The sequence below is a fragment of the Manis pentadactyla genome, chromosome 7 (assembly GCF_030020395.1).
Source record: "Manis pentadactyla isolate mManPen7 chromosome 7, mManPen7.hap1, whole genome shotgun sequence".
In the NCBI taxonomy this organism is placed as follows: domain Eukaryota; kingdom Metazoa; phylum Chordata; class Mammalia; order Pholidota; family Manidae; genus Manis; species Manis pentadactyla.
In genome coordinates this window covers 67,008,624-67,035,014 of record NC_080025.1, presented here as the reverse complement: position 1 = coordinate 67,035,014, position 26,391 = coordinate 67,008,624, and the positions used below count along the sequence as shown (strand labels likewise).

The following is a 26,391-nucleotide window of genomic DNA, read 5'->3' as shown; positions in this document are numbered from 1 at the left end:
CAGGCTGTCTAGGGATATTTATAGAGTCTTTCTTACGGAAAGCAGTTTAGTGGATAAAAGAAAAGTGGAATAGAGTCCATTTCTTTAAGCATATTGCTAAAGGGATTAAAACATATTTTCTTAAAATGAATAATATTTCAATCTGGCACATGATATATACCAAATGACTGATTTAGAAAGTAATGGAGTAAGCAGGGATGGTTTCATGGAGGATACGCATTTGAGAAGGTTTGTACACTTGGATAGAATTTGGATAGACTGCAACAGGGGTGAGAACACAAGACCTGGGGGTGAATGAGCATCAGCAAAGAGATAAGAGGAGAAACATCTTGGAAGGGAAAAATGTTCATATAATAAGGGGTAAATAAGTCAGGAAAGGCATATTTGTACTAGAGATTGGGAGTGTATAAATTAACAACCTTCAGGAAAAGAAGGTGTCTCAAGTGACTCATATTTCTGGCTTGGGCCAGATCTTTTCTGAAACAAGTTAAAAATGGTTTGCAAGCCTTAAAGGTTAAATAGAATTTTGTTTTAATATCAAATTTATGATCAGATGTATGGCATGTTAATCTACCAAACTATCTATAAGGGATTTAAAAATGTTGCCAGCTTCCTCCAAAAATTAGTAAGTTTTGGAGAACTTATGAACTCCAGAGGCAAGGGACCTTGAAAGAAAACAGGCCAATGTTAGTTCCTGACCTCCAATAGGTTTTTAGAAATAAGAATAGTTACATGGAAATTAAGTTCATATATGACATTTATTAGAAATTATTTTGGAAGGTAAATGTTTTATCCAGATAAAGAAGAGATTCATTACAAAACTCTCCAGATGAGGTTAGAAGGAATATTTTTCCCCTTTATACTGCCTTCGTTATTATTCTACCTACATGATTGTTAATTGCAACTCTGACATTGGCAAGTGCAGAGGAAGTTCAACCTGTCACTACTTATAATTCAAGCACACAAAGCAATGTGCTCCAAGGAAAATCAATAGTGGGAATCAATGGAGATGCAAAGAAGGAATGTGGCTGAAGTCTATAATGTGTTGCACATGTTGTGCTCCTTCTTTTAAAAATGTAGTTCAGCTTGACAGGTCTCAAGTCACTTACAAATTTTATAAGCCCTAGCTAGTTATCTCTAATTGGTAGAATGATTGTGTCCTCTCTAGGTGAGAAGTGGAGACTGCAGAGTGGTCTGACACAAAATGTCAACAGGAGGCAGGCAGGGGACATAAACTAAGCAGTCAGGTGGGAGGAGATCTTAAGGAGAAAGATGCCACCCCACTACAGTAGACGGCTGCCAAACAGGAATGGACTCAGTGCTCTATCAGATTCATTTTTCCAAGGAAGCAAGAAATTTAAATTTTTTAATGGGAAATCTCTCAACTAAAAAAAAAATTTAGCACATCACAATTACTGTATAAGGAGGACAAAACATCTGTGGGCCACACTCATTTTTCCAGTGGTTGGCTTCTCATTTTAGTCACTACTGGAAGAGAAAATGGACATGTGATCACCATTGGATCCTGACCTTTACCTGGATAAGGACTCTGCAAGCTTCCCAAAGGTTCTTGCCAGAACCCAATTCTCAAGATAAATCTGTCTCCCCTTGTTTAACTCAATGATTTGTTCACTTCCCATTTTTGGTTTGTTTTTAATTTAATTTTAATTTCTTTCAATATTGGCTCTACATGTGATGATTAATGTGCTACGAATAACTTATAGTATTGGCAAATAATTGCTGGTTAAAATATTATAAAAGATTTTAATAGCACATCTTCATATTTAAAGTACAGTAAAGTTTATCAGATGTATAAATAATACTAATTTTTAAAACTTAGTTAAATTTGTTTTTGCTTTATTTGTTTGTTTTGCTAATTGTTACATAACCACAACAAACTAGTACAGAGAATGCCCTGTACAAAGCAGCATAATGAAGGTCCAAAGGTCAGGGTGTTCCCTTAGCAAGGCAAACCCTCTGGTATTTGGAGTTTAGGCTGCAGCCCTTGTTTTTTATTTTTATTTTTATTTTTTACTTTTATACTTGATTTATATGTGAATCCCACATTTCTCCTTTATTATTATTGTTATTATTATTATTATTATTTTTAATAAAATGCTGAAGTGGTAGGTAGATACAAGATAAAGGTAGAAAACATAGTTTAGTGCTGTAAGAGGGCAAATGTAGATGATCAGGTGTGTGCCTGTAGACTATGTGTTAATCCAAGCTCGACAAGGACAGCAAAACATCCACAGATGCAGAAGATTTCTCTCAAAACAGGGGGGTGGGGTTCTAAGCCTCACCTCTGTTGATCCCCAATTTCTCACCTGATGGCCCCCCTGCGACTGTGCCTGTCTTAGGTTGTTCCTCCCTTGAGGAATCTTACCCGTCTCTGGCTAACCAGTCATCTTCCGGGGCCATACAGGGAAATGTGAAGTTGGTAAGTGAGAGAGAAGCAATATTGTTTGAAAAGGTTAGTTTTTTACTTCTTTGCAGATTTATGCCCTGTGGCTTTTATGTCCAGCATTTGTCTTGAGGTATCTTTCCCCTTGGAAAAATTATGATACTCGGTAATTTCATTATGAGGCATGAATTCTACTTAAGGGTTGTAATTAGGAAGAAAGAAGAAAAGCTATAGAAGTAGCAGACGGAAGAAAACTTGGGAAGTTTGATTATTTCTTTGACATATCTTCTTGTAGAGTAACATAAGCATGTATAGGTTTTAAACTACTAATTAAATTGTGCACACACATTAACATAATAGGAATACAGCTACATAACCAAAGCAGACCTACAATTACCAGCCATATCCAGTGAAACCAAGAAAACCAGTTAGGCACCCTAGGCATTTGTGAAAACTTATCAATGATATGATGGATATTGTCTAACTGAATTTGAATAGTATGAGAAAAATCAGACAAGTTAAAACAACACATTCCTGGGAACTGTTCACATCCCATATGTTCTTTTAACAGTAGATAGTGTATAGTAGCAAGATTTTGGAGCGCTGCAACTTGCACTTCTCCTACTTCATGGTTGAGTTCCAACAGTATAGATCCAGTCAAATTTGTTGTTTTACTGTATGCACAGGCCAGCTTAGATATCTCCTTCTTCATTCCAATGGCAAGCCCAGGAACTGGTGGGATGAATGTAGCTACAACTGCAACAGCGCCAGGATCTTTGTGGAAGATTTTGATGATCATCTTCTGGAATGACTCTTCCGGAGAATGTTGATGTTGGAAGTTCTTCTTCATATTGTATCTTAATTCATTTTCTGGGTAGCCCAATTAGGCTTTGATCCTCTGTATAAACACAAACAAACCCTTTGCCCACACTTTGATATGCCCTTTATACCACTGTGAAGAAATTATTGGAGATCACCACATAGGAACTACTTTTTTTTTTTAAGAGAAATGAATATTATCAGAAAAATATACTTCCATAGCTGATCATCTGACACCCTTTAAATGATCAAAATTAAGGATATTTAAAGCATGCATTAATCGTTGATTTGCAGTTAGTTTTATCCTATCAGGGAGTAATTCCCCTTTTTTCTGTTATCATTAATCTACAATTACATGAAGAATATTATGTTTACTAGGCTCTCCCCTATACCAGGTCCACCCCCCCAACAAACCCCTTTACAGTCACTGTCCATCAGCATAGCAAAATGTTGTAGAATCACTACTTGTATTCTCTGTATGGTACAGCCCTCCCCTTTCTCCCACCCCCCCATTCTGCATGCTAGTCATAATACCCCCTTTCTTCTCCCCCCCTTATCCCTCCCTACCCACATATAATCCCCAGTCCCTTTCCCTTTGGTACCTGTTAGTCCATTCTTGGGTTCTGTGATTCTGCTGCTGTTTTGTTCCTTCAGTTTTTCCTTTGTTGTTATACTCCACCGATGAGTGAAATCATTTGGTATTTCTCTTTCTCCACTTGGCTTATTTCACTGAGTATAATATCCTCTAGCTCCATCCATGTTGTTGCAAATGGTAGGATATGTTTTCTTCTTATGGCTGAATAATATTCCATTGTGTATATGTACCACCTCTTCTTTATCCATTCATCTACTGATGGACACTTAGGTGGCTTCCAATTCTTGGCTATTGTAAATAGTGCTGCAATAAACATAGGGGTGCATCTGTCTTTTTCAAACTTGAGTGCTGCATTCTTAGAGTAAATTCCTAGGAGTGGAATTCCTGGGTCAAATGGTAAGTATATTTTGATCATTTTGAGGGACCCCCATACTGATTTCCACAATGGTTGAACTAGTTTACATTACCACCAGCACTGTAGGAGGGTTCCCCTTTCTCCACATCCTCACCAACATTTGTTGTTGTTTGTCTTTTGGATGGCGGCCATCCTTACTGGTGTGAGGTGATATCTTATTGTGGTTTTAATTTGCATTTCTCTGATAATTAGCGATGTGGAGCATCTTTTCATGTGTCTGTTGGCCATCTGTATTTCTTTTTTGGAGAACTGTCTGTTCAGTTCTTCTGCCCATTTTTTAATTGGATTATTTGATTTTTGTTTGTTGAAGCGTGTGAGTTCTTCATATATTTTGGACGTCAAGCCTTTATCGGATCTGTCATTTTCAAATATATTCTCCCATACTGTAGGGTTCCTTTTTGTTTTATTGATGGTGTCTTTTGCTCTACAGAAGCTTTTCAGCTTAATATAGTCCCACTTGTTCATTTTTGCTGTTGTTTTCCTTGGCCGGGGAGATATGTTCAAGAAGAGGTCACTCATGTTTATGTCTAAGAGGTTTTTGCCTATGTTTTTTTCTCAGAGTTTTATTGTTTCATGACTTACATTCAGGACTTTGATCCATTTTGAGTTTACTTTTGTGTATGGGGTTAGACAATGGTCCAGTTTCATTCTCCTACATGTAGCTGTCCAGTTTTGCCAGCACCGTCTGTTGAAGAGACTGTCATTCGCCATTGTATGTCCAGGCTCCTTTATCAAATATTAATTGGTCATATATGTTTGGGATAATGTCTGGAGTCTCTAATCTGTTCCACTGGTCTGTGGCTCTGTTCTTGTGCCAGTACCAAATTATCTTGATTACTATGGCTTTGTAGTAGAGCTTGAAGTTGGGGAGTGAGATCCCCCCTACTTCATTCTTCTTTCTCAGTATTGCTTTGGCTATTCGGGGTCTTTGGTGTTTCCATATGAATTTTTGAATTATTTGTTCCAGTTCATTGAAGAATGTTGCTGGTAGTTTCATAGGGATTGCATCAAATCTGTATATTGCTTTAGGCAGGATGGCCATTTTGACGATATTAATTCTTCCTAACCACGAGCATGGGATGAGTTTCCATCTCTTAGTGTCCCCTTTAATTTCTCATAAGAGTGACTTGTAGTTTTCAGAGTATAAGTCTTTCACTTCTTTGGTTAGGTTTATTCCTAGGTATTTTATTTTTTTGGATGCAATTGTGAATGGAGTTGTTTTCCTGATTTCTCTTTCTGTAGGTTCATTGTTAGTATATAGGAAAGCCACAGATTTCTGTGTGTTGATTTTGTATCCTGCAACTTTGCTGTATTCCGATATCAGTTCTAGTAGTTTTGGGGTGGAGTCTTTAGGGTTTTTTATGTACAGTATCATGTCATCTGCAAATAGTGACAGTTTAACTTCTTCTTTACCAATCTGGATTCCTTGTATTTCTTTATTTTGTCTGATTGCCGTAGCTAGGACCTCCAGTACTATGTTGAATAACAGTGGGGAGAGTGGGCATCCCTGTCTAGTTCCCGATCTCAGCGGAAATGCTTTCAGCTTCTCACTGTTCAATATAATGTTGGCTGTGGGTTTATCATAGATGGCCTTTATTATGTTGAGGTACTTGCCCTCTATTCCCATTTTGCTGAGAGTTTTTAACATGAATGGATGTTGAACTTTGTCAAATGCTTTTTCAGCATCTATGGAGATGATCATGTGGTTTTTGTCTTTCTTTTTGTTGATGTGGTGGATGATGTTGATGGACTTTCGAATGTTGTACCATCCTTGCATCCCTGGGATGAATCCCACTTGGTCATGGTGTATGATCCTCTTGACGTATTTTTGATTTCGGTTTGCTAATATTTTATTGAGTATTTTTGCATCTACATTCATCAGGGATATTGGTCTGTAATTTTCTTTTTTGGCGGGGTCTTTGCCTGGTTTTGGTATTAGGGTGATATTGGCTTCATAGAATGAGTTTGGGAGTATTCCCTCCTCTTCTATTTTTTGGAAATCTTTAAGGAGAATGGGTATTATGTCTTCTCTGTGTGTCTGATAAAATTTCGGGGTAAATCCGTCTGGCCCGGGGTTTTTGTTCTTGGGTAGTTTTTTTATTACCGTTTCAATTTCTTTGCTCGTAATTGGTTTGTTTAACTTTTGTGTTTCTTCCTTGGTCAGTCTTGGAAGGTTGTATCTTTCTAGGTTTTCCAGCTTGTTGGCATATAGGTTTTCATAGTATTCTTTAATAATTCTTTGTATTTCTGTGGAGTCTGTCATGATTTTTCCATTCTCGTTTCTTATTCTGTTGATGTGTGTTGATTCTCTTTTTCTCTTAATAAGTTTGGCTAGAGGCTTATCTATTTTGTTTATTTTCTCAAAGAACCAGCTCTTGGTTTCATTGATTTTTGCTATTGTTTTATTGTTCTCAATTTTATTTATTTCTTCTCTGATCTTTATTATGTCCCTCCTTCTGCTGACTTTAGGCCTCATTTGTTCTCCTTTTTCCAGTTTCAATAATTGTGATGTTAGACTATTCATTTGGGATTGTTCTTCCTTCTTCAAGTGTGCCTGGATTGCTATATACTTTCCTCTTAAGACTGCTTTTGCTGCGTCCCACAGAAGTTGGGGCTTAGTGTTGTTGTTGTCATTTGTTTCCATATATTCTTTGATCTCTATTTTAATTTGTTCATTGATCCATTGATTATTTAGGAGCATGTTGTTAAGCCTCCATGTGTTTGTGAGCCTTTTTGTTTTCTTTGTAGAATTTATTTCTAGTTTTATACCTTTGTGGTCTGAAAAATTGGTTGGTAGAATTTCAATATTCTGGAATTTACTGAGGCTCTTTTTGTGGGCTAGTAGGTGGTCTATTCTGGAGAATGTTCCATGTGCACTTGAGAAGAATGTATATCCTGTTGCTTTTGGATATAGAGTTCTATAGATGTCTATTAGGTCCATCTGTTCTACTGTGTTGTTCACTGCCTCCGTGTCTGTACTTATTTTCTGCCCGGTGGATCTATCCTTTGGGGTGAGTGGTATGTTGAAGACTCCTAAAATGAATGCATTGCAGTGTATTTCCCCATTTAGTTCTGTTAGTATTTGTTTCACATATGCTGGTGCTCTTGTGTTGTGTGCATATATATTTTAGAATGGTTATATCCTCTTGTTGGACTGAACCCTTTATCATTATGTAGTGTCCTTCTTTATCTCTTGTTACTTTCTTTGTTTTGTAGTCTATTTTGTCTGATATTAGTACTGCAACCCCTGCTTTCTTCTCACTGTTGTTTTCCTGAAATATGTTTTTCCATCCCTTGACTTTTAGTCTGTGCATGTCTTTGGGTTTGAGGTGAGTTTCTTGTAAGCAGCATATAGATGGGTCTTGCTTTTTTATCCATTCTAGTACTCTATGTCTTTTGATTGGTGCATTAAGTCCATTTACATTTAGGGTGACTATTGAAAGATATGTACTTATTGCCATTGCAGGTTTTAAATTTGTGGTTACCAAAGGTTCAAGGGTAGCCTCTTTAGTATCTTACTGCCTAACTTAGCTCACTTATTGAGCTGTTATATTCACTGTCTGTAGATTCTTTTCTTCTCTCCCTTCTTATTCCTCCTCCTCCATTCTTCATATGTTGGGTGTTTTGTGCTGTGCTCTTTTTAGGAGTGCTCCCATCTAGAGCAGTCCCTGTAAGATGCCCATAGAGGTGGTTTGTGCGAGGCAAATTGCCTCAGTTTTTGCTTGTCTGGGAATTGCTTAATCCCTCCATCATATTTAAATGATAATCATGCTGGATACAGTATCCTTAGTTCAAGGCCCTTCTGTTTCATTGCATTAAATATATCATGCCATTCTCTTCTGACCTGTAAGGTTTCTGTCAAGAAGTTTGATGATAGCCTGATGGGTTTTCCTTTATAGGTGACCTTTTTCTCTCTAGCTGCCTTTAAAACTCTGTCCTTGTCCTTGGTGTTTGCCATTTTAATTATTATGTGTCTTGGTGTTGTCCTCCTTGGGTCCTTTCTATTGGGAGTTCTGTGTATTTCCGTGGTCTGTTCGATTATTTCCCCCCCAGTTTGGGGAAGTTTTCAGCAATTATTTCTTCAAGGACACTTTCTATCCCTTTTTCTCTCTTCTTCTTCTTCTGGTACCCCTATAATATGGATATTGTTCCTTTTGGATTGGTCACACAGTTCTCTTAGTATTGTTTCTTTCCTGGAGATCCTCTTATCTCTCTGTGTCAGCTTCTATGCATTCCTGTTCTCTGGTTTCTATTCCATCAATTGCCTCTTGTATCTTATCCATTCTGCTTATAAATCCTTCCAGAGTTCGTTTCACTTCTGTAATCTCCTTCCTGGCATCTGTGATCTCCCACCGGACTTCATCCCTTAGCTCTTTCATATTTCTCTGCATCTCTGTCAGCATGTTTATGATTTTTATTTTGAATTCTTTTTCAGGAAGACTGGTTAGGTCTGTCTCCTTCTCTGGTGTTGTCTCTGTGGTCTTGGTTTGCCTGTAATTTTGCCTTTTCATGGTGATAGAAATAGTTTGCAGAGCTGGGACACGTGACGACTGGAAGAACGTCCCTTCTTGTTGGTTTGTGGCCCTCCTCTCCTGGGAGAACAGAGACCTCTAGTGGCTTGTGCTGGGCAGCTGTGCGCAGACAGGGCTTCTGATTCCAGCCCGGGCTATGGAGTTTATCTCCGCTGTTGCTGTGGGCGTGGCCTGGCTTGGGTTTCTGCTCCAAAATGGTGGAGCTGCGTTGGAGGGGGAGCGGCCGGGAGGCTATTTGTCTCTGTGAGGGGCCTCCATGCTCCCTGCTTCCCAGGGGATTAGAGTGCCCAGAGATCCCCAGATTCCCTGCCTCTGGACTAAGTGTCCCACCCTGTCCCTTTAAGACTTCCAAAAAGCACTCGCCAAAACAAAACAACAACAACAACAACAATTAAATAAATAATTAAAAAATAAAAAAGGCCACTCTCTTTTCTTTGTCCTCAGGCGCCGGCCTCAGGGACCCACTCACCGGTCTTGCTACCTTGTTTCCCTAGTATCCAGGGCCCCCTGCATGCACTGTGTCTGTGCTCTGGTCCGGATGGCTGGGGCTGAGTGTTCAGCAGTCCTGGGCTCCCTCTCCCTCCCCACTCCGACTCCTCTCCTCTTGCCAGGAGCTGGGGTGAGGGGCGCTCGGGTCCCGCTGGGCTGGGGGTTGTATCTTACCCCATTCGCGAGGCACTGGGTTCTTGCAGGTGTGGAAGTGGTCTGGTTGTTGTCCTGTGTCCTCTGATCTCTATTCTAGGAAGAGTTGTCTTTGTTATATTTTCATAAATATATGTGGTTTTGAGAGGAGATTTCCGCTGCTCTACTCATGCTGACATCTTGGCTCCGCCTCTGCAGCCCTTGTTTTTGATGTATCACAGTATGCATGGCTCAGTCTGTGCTTTAATCAGATTTGAACAGGTGAATAGCCACTTGGCCCTGGTAAAAGTATATAAAGTGTTTGGTTTTATGAGTCAAGTAACTGCTGAAATTCCTCCTCAAGATACTGTGTCAAGTTGGGTTGTACTTCTTGTCAAACTTTTTCTCCACATGGATTTTAATGCCACTATGTTTTATTTTTCCAATGAGTAGGTAGTACACCCCACCAAGTCCTGTTGTATCTCCTCTGACATGTTCACATTTTTTTACCATATTCAAAAAATTTTTGATATTGAACTACATGCAATAAAGTGCACATCTTAGTATACAACTTGATGAATTTTGGTATGTGCATACATTCATGTAACCATATCAAATATTCTGATTTTTCCTCCCTTAAACTATTTCATCTACCTACCCACCCCTCTCCTTGTGGCAAGTACCAATCTGTTCTCTGTGTTTATGAGTCTGTTTTCAGTTTTATTTGTTCAGTTGTTTTGTTTAGTAGGATCCACATATAAATGAAATCATGTGGTATTTGTCTTTATTCATGTTGTTTCACTTAGTATAATACCCTCTAGATTCATCCATGTTATCACAAATGGCAAGATTTCATTTTTTATGACTGAATAATATTCCATTCTACGTGTGTGTGTGTGTGTGTGTGTGTATATATATATATATATATATATATATATATATATATATATATACCACATCTTTTTTATCTATTAAACTATCAAACATTTAGGTTGTTTTTTTGTAATTTGGGTATTATACAGAATGCTTTGATAAACATAGGAGAGCATATATCTTTTTGGATTAGTGATTTGTTTTCTTTGGTTAATCTCCCAGAAGTGGAATTGCTGGGTCATGTAGTATTTCTATTTTTTTTTTTTTTTTGAGAAACCTCCATACTGCTTTCTATAGTGGCTGCATCAGTTTGCAATCCCACCAAAAGCAACTGTGTTTTCCCTTTTCCCCACATCCTTTCCGACACTTATTTCTTGATTTGTTGACATTAAATATTCCAGCTGGTATGAGATGATATCTCATGGTGGTTTTGAATTGCATTCCCCTGATGATTAGTATTGAGCATCTTTTCATGTGTTGACCATCTATATGTCTACTTTGGAAAAATGTCAAGTCTTCTGTCCATTTTTTAATCAGGTTTTTTTTTTTTGGTGTTGAGTTATATGAGTTCTTTATATATTTGGATAGTATCCCCTTATCATATATATGTCATTTGCAAATATATTGTCTACATGTCTATGGTTTTGTTCATGGCTTTTGTTTTCACATTGTTACCATGGAGCAGGGACTGGCTGACTGCAAATCTTCTGGAGGATTGAATTCTTTTTATATTTAGCCTTGGAAACGATTTTGTCCAATATTATGCTCAGCAGAACAATTACTGGTTCCAGACTCAAGATGCTGAATTTGAATTATACCTCTATTATAATGAAATGGAAGTTCTGTTTAAAAGCCACATTCTCTAAGCCAAAGCAAGCAGGAAAAAAAGTTGTGTATTTGCATTTCCCTTTCCTGATTGTCTTTGTGTGTGCCATGGGATTTGAAAGCCTTTGGAAATGTAGTCTTTCTGGCACTTAAATTAGAAACTACAGTATGTTAGCCAAACCCTGGTCTCTAAAATCAGAATGTACAGTATTTACATTTCCCTTCCCATTCTCACTGTTCTAGTTCAGGCTTCATTGTTCTTGTTCATTCAAACTTTAACGTGCATATGAACCACCTGAGGATTTTGTTAAAATGCAGATTATGATTCAGTAGATCTGTAGTCAGGCCTGAGAGCGTGTTTTTTCCCACAAGCTCTTAGGTGGTGTTGATGCAGAAGGTCCAAGGACTACCCTTGGCCCAGGAAAATCATAGACAACTGTTATAATCTCTGGCTCAAGAATCAGTTGGGTTCCTCCTACTACTCAGTGTTGTGCAGTTATTGTTGTTTTAATTATATTCTCTTTGGTGTTATCACCCATTCTTCTCATGAGTTTTCTTTTTAAAATTTTTTTTAAGTTTTCATTGTTCCTATATGCATTATATATTTTTTTATTAAGGTATTATTGATGAAAGTTTCACATGAAAAAATAAATGTGTTTACCACATTCATCCATATTATCGTGTCCCCTCCATACCCCATTGCAGTCACTGCCCATCAGTGTAGTAATATGTCACAGAATCACTATTTACCTTCTCTGTGCTACACTGTCTTCCCCATGATCCCCCCACACACTGTGTGTGCCAATCATAATACCCCTCAATCCCCTTCTCCCTCCCTCCCCCCCTCCCCCATCCCCTTTGGTAACCTCTAGTCTCTTCTTGGAGTCTGTGAGTCTGTTGCTGTTTTGTTCCTTCAGTTTTGCTTCGTTGTTATACTCCACAAATGAGGGAAATCATTTGGTACTTGTCTTTCTCCGCCTGACTTATTTCACTGAGCATAATATCCTCCAGCTCCATCTCATGAGCTTTCTTAATCTTGAGCTACATTTCACTAGCCGCCTTGAAACAACCTTAGTCTCAACATAGTATGACTTCCTCTTTCCCGGAAAGAGCAGAAATTTAGGAAGTCTAGGGTAAAAGTACCATCCTCCGGATAACACTTTCATTTGCTTCTGCCTTTAACATAGAGGTACCAATAGGCCACTTTCATGTTGGAAACAAAGTTTGAGACCTAAGTTCTCTTGCAAAATGTAAGCAATTTTAAAAAGGAAGTGTTCTGTTCTAGTACAGCCTTGCCCTGTAGCTGTTTGGTGTTCCAGCTCATTATTGGGAGGATCTCCAGTCAGATCCTTTGCCCTTTGCAGATTCCAGGCTTTTATTTCAGTCCTCCTCACTCGACAAGACTGTTGAAAGGGAAGGTGAGATTTCTCTCGATCAGCAAATGTTCTTGCACAAAGCTTGCAGGTTCCCATTTCCCTTCAGCTTTGGCTTGGCAGTACTCCACTGTATTGTCAGCTCTTTGATGTACCTTAATGTCCTTTTAAATATATTTTAAACAGTTTCTTAGTTCTTTTCACAAGGAGACTAGCTTGCCATTTTGAAAATAAGAAATCTGGAATTACTGTTTTAACGTATTTTTCTCCCCCACTACACTATACACTCTAAGAACAGGAAGCAGGTCTCCTTTATATGCCACTATATTTCTAGCATCAGCACATAGTGGGTGCTTGACCTGGTTGTGGAGTGAGGGAAGCCTGCCCTGCTGAGCAAAGCCAGGAGATCATCACTAGCTAGCAGAGCAGGCAGACAGGCAGGCAGGCAGGCAAGAGATGATTCCAAGATGGGCTTCCTGGCCACCTAACACAAACTGGTGAGCTGCAAGGTATGACCTTACTTTTGGTGGTTCACCTTTTTTCAAGATACTGTTGAGAATGGAATGAAACCTACAAGATGACTAGAAAGAAACTGTATTTTCCACTTTAAAAGAAGACTTGCCTTTGTGGAAAGTCTCTCTAAAAGCTTCTGTTTGAGTCTTTTACTATCTATGATTAAAAATAGCCACCGCTTCCTGCCAAGAACTGCAAGGAAATAAAAAAAGACCATGATTATCTCTCTTATAGTGACATTTATTTGATACAATTACTTTATTTTCTTTGAAGAGCTTAGACTTTGAATCTGTGATTGGTATGTCTTTGGTCTTATGACAAGAATGATGAGAATAAAATACGTGAAAAATTAAACTTTTCTAGTAACAGTGTAAATAAATCAAGAGTTGTGTTGGAATCTGGCTCATTGGTTTTTTTCTGCAGTTTACCTACTTGTAAAGCAGACCTGTGATCGTTATTGCAATATTGTATGGCTGTCATTTTCCAAAAGTTTGAGATCTCTGCAGTGAAGGTCATTAGAAAACATGAAGCATTATTATTATAGGCAGGTTATGGACCATCTGCCAACAGCAGACACTAATTTTTTTATATGAGCTGTAAGTTGAATGGGGGGAGACATGGGAAGCCTCAGGCAGAATTATATGAAATCCTTTCTATCCTCCACTTACTCATCAATAATTAACCTGGCAAATCTAGAGCTTGGTTGGAATAAAATTAAACATTCCCCAAATGGCTCCTGAAATGGTGAACAACAGAATTTTTGCCCTATGTGTTGAGGCAAAGACATCTAGCTCTAAATGCAAATAAAACATGATAAATTGATAATGATGAAGAGTGTGTTTTTATTAAATCATCCTATAGAACCAGAATAGTGAAAAATGTTTTCATTATGATTTTTTCAATATCCTAATTTTTTTCTTCTCTTTGGCTGCCTGGAATCTTTCTTAGACCATTAAAATACTGTATATCATTTTCCAATTATTATTATACTTCTTGGTTAGCTTGTTAAAGAAAGTATATGCACTTCCTATAGACTTAATGTATTACCTAAGTTCTGAAAGTAGCCACAAGATATACCGCCCCATGAGTCACTGTGCTCTTTAGCAAAAACTGTCTTTTCCAATTAGAAATGGAAGATATTTTAATATAGGTGAGGGAAGAAGTGGGTGTAAGATTCAGATTGAGTTAGGTTTGAATTCTCTTTTGTGATTTACTGGGTTAGTGACCTTAAGAAATTTAAATGACTTTCTTGAATCTCTATTTTTTTCATTTATAAAATGGACAAATTAATAGTTACATTGGCAGGAGAATAAGTTGACATAAAAATAGATAAAATACTTAACAGTGCCTTGGTAAAATATATTAAATATAATATGGGTTGAAATTGTATCATTGTAGAAGAGGATTCATTAATCTCAGCGAAAGCTTTCCTTATCCTTCCTTATAGATGTCCTCCACAAAATAATCTAATGTATTTTTTCATTATTCACATTTTTAACCTGAAGACTTCTCACTCAGTAATGATTTTAATGTCTGCTGGTTTGAGCATTCACTGTGTACACCAGACACTGTTAAGATTGTAGGAGAAATGAAAACTTTGTTGCCTCATCCTAAAAACTTAGCCTGAAACAGTTAAACAAATAAAGCAAAACCCCATGTAAAGAAATGTCAAATGAATAATAAGATTCTCAAAAAATAATGGAGAGCAATAACGTCTTCAGAATAGGATAAGGTCTTATGGTAAATGGGCCTTGAGGTTGGCTTTGAGAAATGCATGATGGTCAGAGGCAAGGGGACAATCTTGCCAGATTAAGGAAAACAGAAACCAAAGAAGAGGTGAGTATGGAACTTTGGGCATGAGTGAGGCACCCAGACCTACCCATCCTGCATTTCCAAAGAAAAATGGACCCAGGATCATTGATACGGAATGGATAAAGTGTGGGTAAAATTGCAATATTTCCAGAATCTCTCACCTGGCCTTAGTCTATCTCCTTATCAGTAGGTGTTTCCAAAGGGCGGAGAGAAGTAGTCCATCTCCATATCAATAGATAATTACAAGGGAGAGCAAGGGCATACCTGAACCTGAGAGGTTGGGTGGGGCCCTTTTTTACATCCAGGTTGTAAGAGACACAGGCAAACAAAAGTGGACAACTGCTTGTAAGCAATAAACGAGTTTCTCCCATTTTATTTCTCCCGTTGACTACTTTCAGTTCAAACGTATTTTGCCCTGGGTTGGGAAAATACTTTCCCCTGGGGGTTACAGGGAGTATTTTATTAAGTTAGTTTCTCCTATACAGAGTACCTGTTATTCCCTTGTTATCTAGTTAGGTACCACTACTTTAACAAAAAGACCAAAAAACAAATATATACTATGACTCAAACATGACATATATTTTTCCCCTTCATTTACAAAGGTGTTCAAGGAAGGTGGACTTAGTAGGGGAGAGCAGAATTGCACATGTGGTCATCTGGGAAACTCTCTTGATGAAACCAACCCAATGGCTCTGCTATCTTCAGCACACAGAACCTCTAGAGTGTCCCTGTTGTCTCCATCCTTGTCAGCCACAGAGGTGTACATACCAGAATCCCTTTGGGCACATTTCCATCAGGTGGAGCTGGGTCACAAGGCCACACATAACTGCAAGAGAAGTTGGCAACTGCGGTCTAGCTACTTGCCCAAAAGTAATATTGGTGAAGAGTTAGCATCCTTCATCCCAATGTGGGATGTAAACAAATCCATAAATGTACTATATGCTGTTATTTATTTTTTCTTAAGTATGTCTTTTCGATGTATCCAAAAAGCCCTTTAGTTTTAGCTTACCAGATTTGGATTAACATATCAAATTCACATTCTTCAGTAAGAGCCTCTTATCTTTCTAGATTCCTCTCTTCAATCTTCCAGATTGAAATAATTGATGTCTCTCTCTTTTTTTGACTTGCAGTGCCTCTCTACTTGCAAAATTCAGTGACCAGAACTATACACCATATCCCAAATGCAGAAACACTACCACTTTGAACAGAGTAAGTCTGTGTTTTTACCTTTTTCTTCAAAAGTCATTTCTGATGGCAACCATGTTGCTAACACCTTTGGCATCAGCTTCAAAGAAAAGTCTATACTTATTCCCGAGTGCTTCTTTTTGGTCTCTGGTCTTGTACTCTGACAGTAAAGTCCCCTATCCTTTCAAAGCAGTAGTTTTCAACCCAACCTGTATATTACAGTCGCCTGGGGTATTCATACCAAATATGAATACCACCCCTTTTCCTCAGGATTCTGATTTGTCTGAGATAAAGCCCACCTACTGATCTTTTTCAAAATATCTATAGATAAATGTGATATTCTTCCAGTGTTTGATTTGTAATTTTTTTCCAATTGGACTTTATACATCCCTATTGAAATTCATCTATTTTTTTTCTGTTTGCAGACAGACAAAAACTTCCCCTATAAAAAAAGTTTTCTCCTATTAGTTTGGAATTAGCAAATGGGAAAATTATGGGGCTCTCTAAAAACCATAATAAACCGTGTACTTCGTCACATATGATAAGAATGACTGAAACACGGATATCAGATGTCCTTTGTCCCGCAGCTCCTGTGTGTACACAGTATTTATGCTACCTATATTTTTAATGTATATCAACTTGGATATAAAGCTGTGTATCTCTTTCTGTGCCACCCCTCACCTTTTACATCTTCTGAAAGAATCTATGTACAAATGTCTTAGTAATGTGGACTTTCCTGAAATTTGCACGAGACAGACAAAGCTGGGCTTTACATCACACAATCCACGGAACACACTTTCAAGCCTCACTGATGCATTGGTCCTGCAAAGGCCCCTAGACCACATCGTCACTAGAGGGAAGCAGTGAGAACATTTCCACTTTCCCTTTACACAAACTAAGTGGCAGCAGTCCCCTCCTCCTTCCTTTATACATTTATCTACTTTTGTCTTCCAGTCTGAGCTACTCACCCAATTCAAATTGGTCTCTTTTTATTCTTCAGAGCAATTCAGATAAGCCATAGCATCTCTTCTCAAAACTTTTGAACTCCAATCCATCACCTGGCAAAGTAAAAAATTCAGTATCCTCTAGTTGATGTGATCCTGACCCTTTTAGAAGTTAATGTGAATATGAACAGGTTTTACTGGATAGATATTAAAGGCACTGGTATATAATATGTATGTATCATATTAACTTTATAAAATACTAAAATATTTTTGAACCTCTGATCCTAAGTGTTTCAGTTAGGGACCTATGCATCTGTAATCTAACCACTATCTTAAGTAGGAGGAACTCAAGCATGCCACCCTCCTCCCCCAGATGTTTCTCAAATAAAAGCATTGGCATTTCTCAGAAAATTTCTCATGAATAAATTTTCCATCTTTCTATATAATTTTATATTTAGATAGCATTACATAGTTCAAAAATCAACTTCCCAAATATTTTCTTGTTTGAGCTTTTCATGAAACAAGCTTGTAAGTATTCAGTATAATTGGGTTCTTCCCATTTATAGTTTAGAAGGGTAGTATTTGGAAATTTTGAACAAACAACTCAAGTCCATCTGGACAGTAAATGGGAAAAGAGTCAACAGAAGTAAAAGAGTGAAAGGGGAACTTTGAAAGATTATATATAATCTTTCAAAAACTGGACTCTCAGTTAAGTAGTTTAAAACCCCCAAAACATAGTGACTTGAAGTAAGACCACAATTACTACAATAACTATATTATTCTGTCTCATGGTTCTTGGACTCACTGGGAAGTTCCGCTGGTTTTGCCTGGGTGACCAATGTGGCTGCAGCCAGCAGGTACCTCAGGGGAGGCATGGTACTGGAAGCTGGGGCAGCCAGCTCTTCTATCTCTTGACTCTCACCGCCTGGGCTTCTTCATAGCACAGAGGCCTCTCTGTATAAGGAGGGATAGACTGCAAGGCTAGCCAGGGAAGTTCCACACCACCTCCTCCACATCCCTTTGGTGAAAGTAAGGCAGGTTCAGTTCTAGTTAAGGGGTGAAGAAACAGACCTTACCTCTCGACGGGAAGTGTGGCTGACCCGCTGTGAAGGGTAGTGGATAGACGGAAGTGTGATCATTGAGGACAAGTTTTGTAACAGTCTACTATAGCTGTGCTAATATGTTTCCTAGCTTATAAGTGCATTCACATCTCTTTTTCATTGAATTATGACAAAAACCCTGAGGTGTAGTATATTTCTGCATTTTTACAGTTGAGGAACCTCTAGTTCTGAGAAGTCGATTTGCTAACCCAAAAAGATATAAGATGGCAGAGCTAGGATTTAAAGTCAGACATTGTTAACCAAAACTCAGAGAGAATAGACATGCATACCTGTCTCCATTTTCCAAAGAGTAGGTTCTGAATTTTAAAGCCTACTTATACTATGGACGAGTAAATAATGCTGAGTCATCTCAATTATAACCTCATGACTTAGTAATTTTTAATTTACAAACTAATACTGTAAGGTGACATATAAACTAATTTTATTCTTATTATTTTATACACCCTATCTTCATAGAAATGTATCTTAAATACAAGCAACTTTCTCTTTTAACTTACAGATTTACTTTGGAATATGTATAGAGGGAAGAAAACTGCCTGATCCTCCAGATGTTAGAATTCAAAAATAAATTTACCAAACTTTTCTCTAATGCACTTCTCATGTTTTTCTCTCAAAATTGAGAAGCCAGTTCATAATCAACTGTAATCTCTCTTGAATTTCCTCAACTCTAGCTGCAAATCTCATTTTAAAGCAGAACTAACAAAAGTAGCTGAGAGCAGCAATTGTGAAGCCACGCAACCACAGCAGAAAATAAAGTTGGAACTGTAGGTTCTTGCATTACTAAATTATCATAATCCTCTTATTTTCCATTGAGAGGAAATGTTAAAAAAAGATATGTGCCTATATGAAAATTATGTCGTAGTGTTTATATTTACACAAACCTGAATATATACATCTCTGCATCCTCTGAAGTGTACAGGTTTTTAAATATAGAAAGTATAAGAGTAGTTTCAGTTTTATCACTCATCACATCACATTAAATCACTGTTAGGGTACATATATACTATGTCATGTTTTTACAGCTTCTTCAGAGGTGTTTGTTACAAAAAGATGTTAGTATTTTGATTCCCTAGCTTTTGTTTTTAAAAGATTATTTGTATAATTCTTTGTACTCTTAACCCATAAAAGAAACAACAAATATACTTCAGAAAAATTGCAAAATATAGAAAATCAGAAAGAAAAAGTAAGATTAACTATGGTCCTGCCATTAAACATATATGGGTTTGTTTGTTGGTTTGTTTCCTTTTTTTTCCTATGCATTTTAGTGGTTTCTCTCTCTCTTTTTTTGCACTTATGATGATATAACTTTATGAAAATTTACCCAGTGTGTATTTTGTGAAAACTTTTCTGTTATAATGAACTCTTTGAAAGCATTATTTTAAATATATAGCTTCATAGAATACTACCATCTAGTTGTACCAAATTTTATTTCTGTGTTCTATATTGAGGCAGTAGTAACTGTTTTAATTTATTGCTGTTATAAACAAAAACAATACTGCAGTGAACATTTTTTTCCATGACCATTTTTATAACTCAAGTGGTCTCTTTATGATTGATTTCCAGAAGTACATTACAGATTATGAATTGTTTTGAGGCTCTTGAGAAGTTTCCAAATTATTTTCCAGAAAGTTTTAATTTATGTGTACTCTCAAATAGAGCTTTTGAAAGGGCCTATTTTACAAACATGCACTAATATTATTATAGTGGTTTTAATAGGGATATAATGGACATTTAATAAATAATCTAATATTCAGATTATTGCCAGCTAGAGTTTAATGAATGTATGTTATTATGTATCTTAAATAGGCTAAATTAAATTATATGAAGATTTTTTATTTGTAGGTTTTTAAAATCTAGTGAGGCTACACATTTTTTCTATTTGAGAAAGACTATTCTAACTTCAATTTTAACAAAGTTCTTAATTTGTTCAAGTATTGCACATGTGACCATACACAAGGTGGTCTATATGATTTTATCCAGTGTTGAAGGGTATCACAAAGGACGCAAATAGACTGGGTCATCCCATTCCAGGGAATCACTATCTATCTAGTCAGGGTTAGTTGTTAACTATCACATTTAGATTGGTTCTAATAGAAACTACCTGGGACTGGGAACTACCTGGAAACTAGCTGGGAAAGTGAGACAAGGATTAAATGAAAGGAAAAGATCTGGTTTTCTGGAGTTGAGACATTTTCAAAAGACATAATGGTGTATAACAGTGCAGGTTTTCAGAAATAGATTCATTTCATGACCCAACTATCAGGCTGAGTGGAGAGAAACTGAACTAACAGCTTATTAAATTACATCTAAATTCAAATAAATGATCATTGGAGTAACTATATAATGAACAGGGAGCACAGAAATTTTGAATATAGTACGATTAGTTAATTTGAAAAATGAAATTAATTATATTTTTTCTGGGTAAGCAAAGAGAAACTATATACAGTTATCTACAGCATCTAAGCTCTCATCTCATAGAATGTTGAGAATCACATGTGGACTGCACTTGGACTCTGCCCTAGCATATCTCTTCAGATCAGAAATACCTACTGAGCACAAGAGACTCAACGCCCAAATGGAAGATTGAAAAAAGAAATGTCACTCAAAACTCACAATTAGAAGGGTCTCAATGGCAAAATCATTTAAAAAAGTCAACAACCAAAATGTTTCCCACATATCTCTTGTTTCCACAGTCCATTTACTCTTTCCCTCCTTCATCTTATTTTCCGGTTTTCTGATAATGTTTGCTCCTGGGAGAGAGAAAGGAAGGAGTAGGTGAATGCACATGTTTGTACAATGGGTTATAATATTCCCATCTTACAAATTAGTACTTTTTGTTTACCCTATCCACATTACTTTGCATATTGCTTATCCTTATTTCTTACTACTTCACAGGCTCCTTTCCATCTACAGTAGAAGAGAATATGGAGTTAACAATATATTTTCTTAGTTTAATAACTATTCTTAGGCTTGAGTTTCAAAAGGTATAGTCATTTTATCAATTTTTCAAGCTTGTGGATTGTGGATGTCAATATATCAAAATATATTTTCTTCTCATAGAACTTGAATGTATTTAAAGAAAACAGCCAGCATGTGAATCTTCTTCACCTCCAGCTAGAGTGTTACTGATTCCTAGGGCAGCCTGGAACCATGGAGCAGTTAGTTACTTGTTTTGTCAGAGAAGGCATTATGATTCAGGATTGTGTACCTAATGTCCTCCATTTTTTAAACAAACTCATCTCTAGGAGTTATGACAGGAGTGCATATGGCTCCATATGTGGCCATGAGAATGTCAGGTTACCTCAGCTTGTGTATGAAGTGAGAGCATTCTCTTCTTTATTTAAATGAATGACTTTTTGCAGTTTTAACTTTGGAAGTCACATCTCAGTATGTTATGAGAGAATCAAAGTTTACACAACGTTTTGTAGGAACTCAACCGGTAATGATACTTCCAATGACTAGCCATCTTTAAAAGCAGTCAAAGTGGTTCCAATTGTTATAACTGTGCCATTTTTTAGTTCTGATACAAGTGGAATTCGTATTATCAAACTATTGTAATGATTATTGCAAAAACTTGGAAACTTACTTTTTGAGTAACATACTAATTTCTGTTCATTTGTTCCCAGTTGTTAGTTTTTGATTTCCTTAGACCTCAACAATTGGAACATTGAGTCCACTTTGCTAGGAAAGTTAAGTAGCAAAATTGGAGCTGCAGATCCAGTGTTGAACTAAGTAAGACATTCCCTTCTAAGAAATGTAGGAGCAAGAATAGTGTGTGTTGGGATAGATGGGGAGTAGGAGTGAGTCTGACAGAGTGCTTATTGGTTACCTCTCTGCTGCTAACCAGCTACGTGACTCTGTACAAATTAACTTGCCTTTTGGGGTTCTTCTGTCCACATTTGTACAAAAAGGGACTGAATTCATGTTTTCAAAATTTCACACTCGAACATTTTTAAATTCCCCAATACAGATCTTAATACAGTATCCCATCCACTAGTTCCCATAATCCTTTACTTTTGTGTGGTCCCTTTAGGGAACAACAAAAAAAGGTTTTAAGCTTTCAAGGGCTTACCTGCTTTCTGGTGCTGTATCTAATGTTTTAATCTAATTGTCCTAGTTAAGTTCTAAATGAAAGGGTCAGTGTTGGTTCCTTTTGGGAAATTTGTCTCGAAGGTATCAGAGGTTTCTCCTGTTAATCTCCTTACACTAACCCATTCCTAGGAGCTTTAAAACCACCCCCCTTAAAAAAAAATTGAACACAAAACTACACATCCCATGAGTCAAAGGAGGAGCTGCTTCAACCTCTCCCCGCCTCCTTGAATGTAGTCCGCTAAAACTCAGGTCGAGGCATCCTGCAATATGCCTGACAGAAACGTCAGCTGTTCCGTCCCGGCCTGGCGGTGCCCTCCTTGGGCTCCTTTAAATCGGAGCCTGGGGGTGAGGAAGGATCCAGCGCGACGCAGCGCGGGATGGGCGCGGACGCGGCATCACCTGTTCCGAGCGAGGCATGCGCACTGCGCGGGCGCGCGCCAGGAGGCGGGGCGCGGTGGGAGGGGCGGGCGGCGCCCGGCTGGCACAGTTCTGCTTCTCCCCGGCTCGGGGCGCCGAGGCGGCGTCGGGGAGGTGTCCAACATGGAGGAGGCGCCGGCCGCGGGCGTCACCTGCGAGGGGGACTAATCCCCGCCTGGCGCTCCGGCCGGCGGTGCCGGGTCCCGAGCCCCGGGGCTTCGTCGCCTGCACACCCCGCAGCGGACCCCGGCTCCGGCTGCTCTCCGGCTGCGCGCTTCCAGACGCGGACGTCCGCAGCGCGAGGAGAGAGCGCGGCGGCCCCGAGTCTCCCCGAGCCATGGGCAACGAGGCGAGCTTGGAAGGGGAAGGGCTCCCCGAAGGACTGGTGGCGGCGGCGGCAGCGGCCGGAGCAGGGGCTGGCGGGGCGGGGAGCTCCTTGCACACTGGGATCCCGGCCGGCATGGAGGCGGATCTGAGCCAGCTGAGCGAAGAGGAGAGGAGACAGATAGCCGCTGTCATGTCAAGGGCGCAGGGGCTGCCCAAGGGAAGCGTTCCCCCGGCCGCTGCGGAGTCGCCTTCCATGCACAGGCACGCACAGCATGTCCGGGCATATATGTACAGCTTCCCGTGCACATATGCCAGCCCGTATGTGCCAGCACGGCAGTACATATATGTCGCCTCCGTTCCTTTTATTCTCCCTAATGGGGTGGCGATAAAGAGATCATAAGCCTTCTGATGGGTAGAATAAAATGATGCATTGTAGAGTTTTTGGTGGGATAGTCAAGGGTTGCATCTTGGAACAGTGATTTTAGGTTGTGATTTTTGGCCTTTTGGAACCTTTTCCCACTAGGATGGCGTGGAGAGACGCCCTCCAGTGTTTTACTAATCTGGAAGTCTTCATTAATACAAAACGGACGTGTTGGGAAGTGGATAGAGCTAGGTGTTTACCTGTCTCTGTTTAAACCTCCTCAGTCATTTCGGGGTCTTTTTCTCTATGAATGATGTCTACATCGTTCTCTAACAGTATCTTAATTCCCCTGGAGGTGATTTGTCCTTCCTTCCCATCCCACCCCCAGAGGAGAATAGGAACCGTTTAGATAGAAGATATAGAATGAACACACCTTTTATATTCAGCGAGGAACCCTAAAATATGTTGTGGCATTAAATAGATGGCTCGGTCACAGCAGAGCAGGTACTGTACGTGCATTAATGAATTAGTATATGCTATTTTTTAAAACATTGCTTTTATATGCAAAAGTGTCTTATGGTTTATGGAAAAACATGAATTTGTGTTATCTTAATATTAGTTTCCAATACGTTTAAATACAAACAACAACTTGCACAGGTAAATAAGAACTAATCTGTAATACTACGTGTTAATTTCCCTCTCTAGCTTTCCATTTTCCTTCATCCTAATAAATTAGTAGTTTTCTAATTAGATTACTAAAAGGGTGTAATCATTGTGCTTGCCCTGCCTTTATTATTGTAAACAACTCCTTTAACTTAGCACCCTCCCTTAGAGAACTGTTCTCTGTCCACGGTTCTGAAACCATTCCTGCTTTAAGGTGAAGGGGAACCTATAATTTTCATTTGATACTGAAAATACAAAAGATCTTGATATATCTGTGTAGATTCTCGCCCTGCTTCATAAGAAAAACATTTTAACTTAGAATTTATATAAGCATATACGTATAACTTTGTCAAATATTTATGCTAGTAAATCTAATAGAGGAGAGATGTAAAATATTTCATGTATAATGGCAATATTGTCTACACAAAATCTCAAGTACCTAATATCTGTCAGGTAAAAATGCTATTTTTTCGGAATGAAACCACCCTTGCTAGTAAAACCTAGCTCCTTTGTATTGAATAATTTTTTTCTGTGTTTTAAACTATTGAGCCATTTATTTAGTACAAAGCCTTTCTTATCCATTATCTTAAGTAGTATAGCTTATGATATGTACTGTTTTTCTCTACTAATGAAAACCTGACTTGGAAAAAAATTCGAGTGTTCATGTATTAGATTTTCATAGGTTAACAACGAGGTCTAATACTTTTATTAGCCTTTCAGAAATGTATGCCAACTCTTCTGCAGTGTTTCCTAAGAAGCACAAGCAACAGGTTTAGCATGCTGGTTTACCAAGAAAAGTATAAGCTTTGATTTCTAAATTCCTAAATTTTCTTCTGATCAGAGGGTGACTGAAAATATTTCAGCCTATGACACTATGTATGGTTTTATGCAGTATTTGCATCAGATAGCACACTTTTAAAGCTTTTTATTGACAGTTTTGTTATGGTAGAATTCTTATTAATTGGTAATCTATTAATTGGCCTAAACAATTATTAGTGAAAGCTTCATCTAAATATATAAATACTGTGTTTCTGATGTTTGCAACCTGCTTATATTTTACTGAAAGATACCTAAAAACACATTTGACTTTTGGAAAGTTACCCCAATATGTGATAACCAAAGAAACATTGGTTTGTCATTTAGATTTTAAGAAGCACAGTAAATATATATAAGGAAATATATTAAGATTACTTGAAAATTTAGAGGTTCAGTGGTATGAATTAGACATGGTAGTTTTTTTTTTTAAAGAAATATGAATTGACAGCCCAGAAGCCTAGTTTCTTACCCTATTAATTTTAACTGACTCATGGTAAATTGTATGTTTCTCAGGTATATATGCCTCTGTTTCCTTGCCTGTAAATAAGACAAGTGATACTTGTTCTATCTTGTAGAGTCATTCTGAGGGTCAATTAAATATTGAAATGGACATTTTTGTTTGAATTTTAGTTTGCAGGACCCCTATAAATATAAAGAATAGTAATATCAATATTAGCAGTGAATGGCATTGGTGATGTTGGCTACAGACAAGTTGTATGTTGAATTATTCATTGTTATGAGTTATTTTGAGTGTCTCTATTCTTTTACATATGGAGATGTCAGTACAGTGCAGTGAAAACCCCCTCCCTCCCCCCACGCCCTCCTCAGGAATCAATACACCATATTTCTGTAATTAGTTTTATAACCTTAAAATAACGTCTTAGCCTCTTTGAGTCCTAGTATCCTCCTCAGTATAAAAATGAATAGGTATTCCTAAAGTTGGTTATATTTCTAATGCTATGAAATTTTATGTGATTCAGCACTGTCAAGTGTCATTACCTATTGTGCTACATTAAAAATATTTTAGCATTCCAAGTGCTTTTACATTTTTATACTTGAGTACATGTTTGCATCATTTTGTAGCTAAAACATTTTCTGCTAACCTGTGAAAGAAAAATTCTAATCTGGGAATGAATAGTAAAATGAAAGAGGATTATTATAAAACATGGGTAGTTATAAGCTAGAAGTTGCAGGTTACAAATGAGATGCTCCTGGATATTTTATTCATCGTAAACCTAGGGAAATACAATTTTATTTCTTCTGCTCATTCTGCTCACAACTACAGATATGTCATATGAGAATAGCTTTACTGAAAAACACTTCTGATTGGTAGAATATTATATAAGAATTCTGTCTGGATTGATTATTTTCTTTAGCATTCCTTTGGGCTTCCCCTACGGGGAAGACACCTCCAGAACTATTTTTCTTCTTAGAGCAGTCCAGGTTCTAAAATGAATATGGAATTGCCGTTTGTATCTCAGAATTCCTGGCGAAGAATTTGAAGTGAAAAGAATTCAAGAAATATTAATTTAGAACAAAACAAAAACCTAATATGTTCTTTCACTCACTCATTATTATTCATTTATTTGTTCATTCATCCAACATTAATATTCATCTAACTGGTTACCAAGTTTGGTTCTAGTGATGCAAAAATGAGTGAAACCGGTTCTCTCTCTTTTGAGT

At 37.9% G+C, this 26,391-nt stretch overlaps 1 protein-coding gene across 4 annotated transcripts in view; it reads left to right on the top strand.

Moving 5' to 3' along the window:
* Window positions 1-22,593: 22,593 nt before the first annotated feature.
* PCLO (piccolo presynaptic cytomatrix protein) overlaps window positions 22,594-26,391 on the top strand; it is a 410,245-nt gene continuing 406,447 nt past the window's right edge. For 3 of the 4 annotated variants that reach the window (XM_057504460.1, XM_036931695.2, XM_057504459.1), the window contains exon 1: window positions 22,595-23,129. In XM_057504460.1, the coding sequence (XP_057360443.1) occupies window positions 22,879-23,129 (251 nt within the window). In that variant the 5' untranslated portion in view covers window positions 22,595-22,878. Of the gene's footprint in view, window positions 23,130-26,391 lie in introns of all 4 variants that reach the window. The other variant, XM_057504461.1, reaches the window with a different exon arrangement.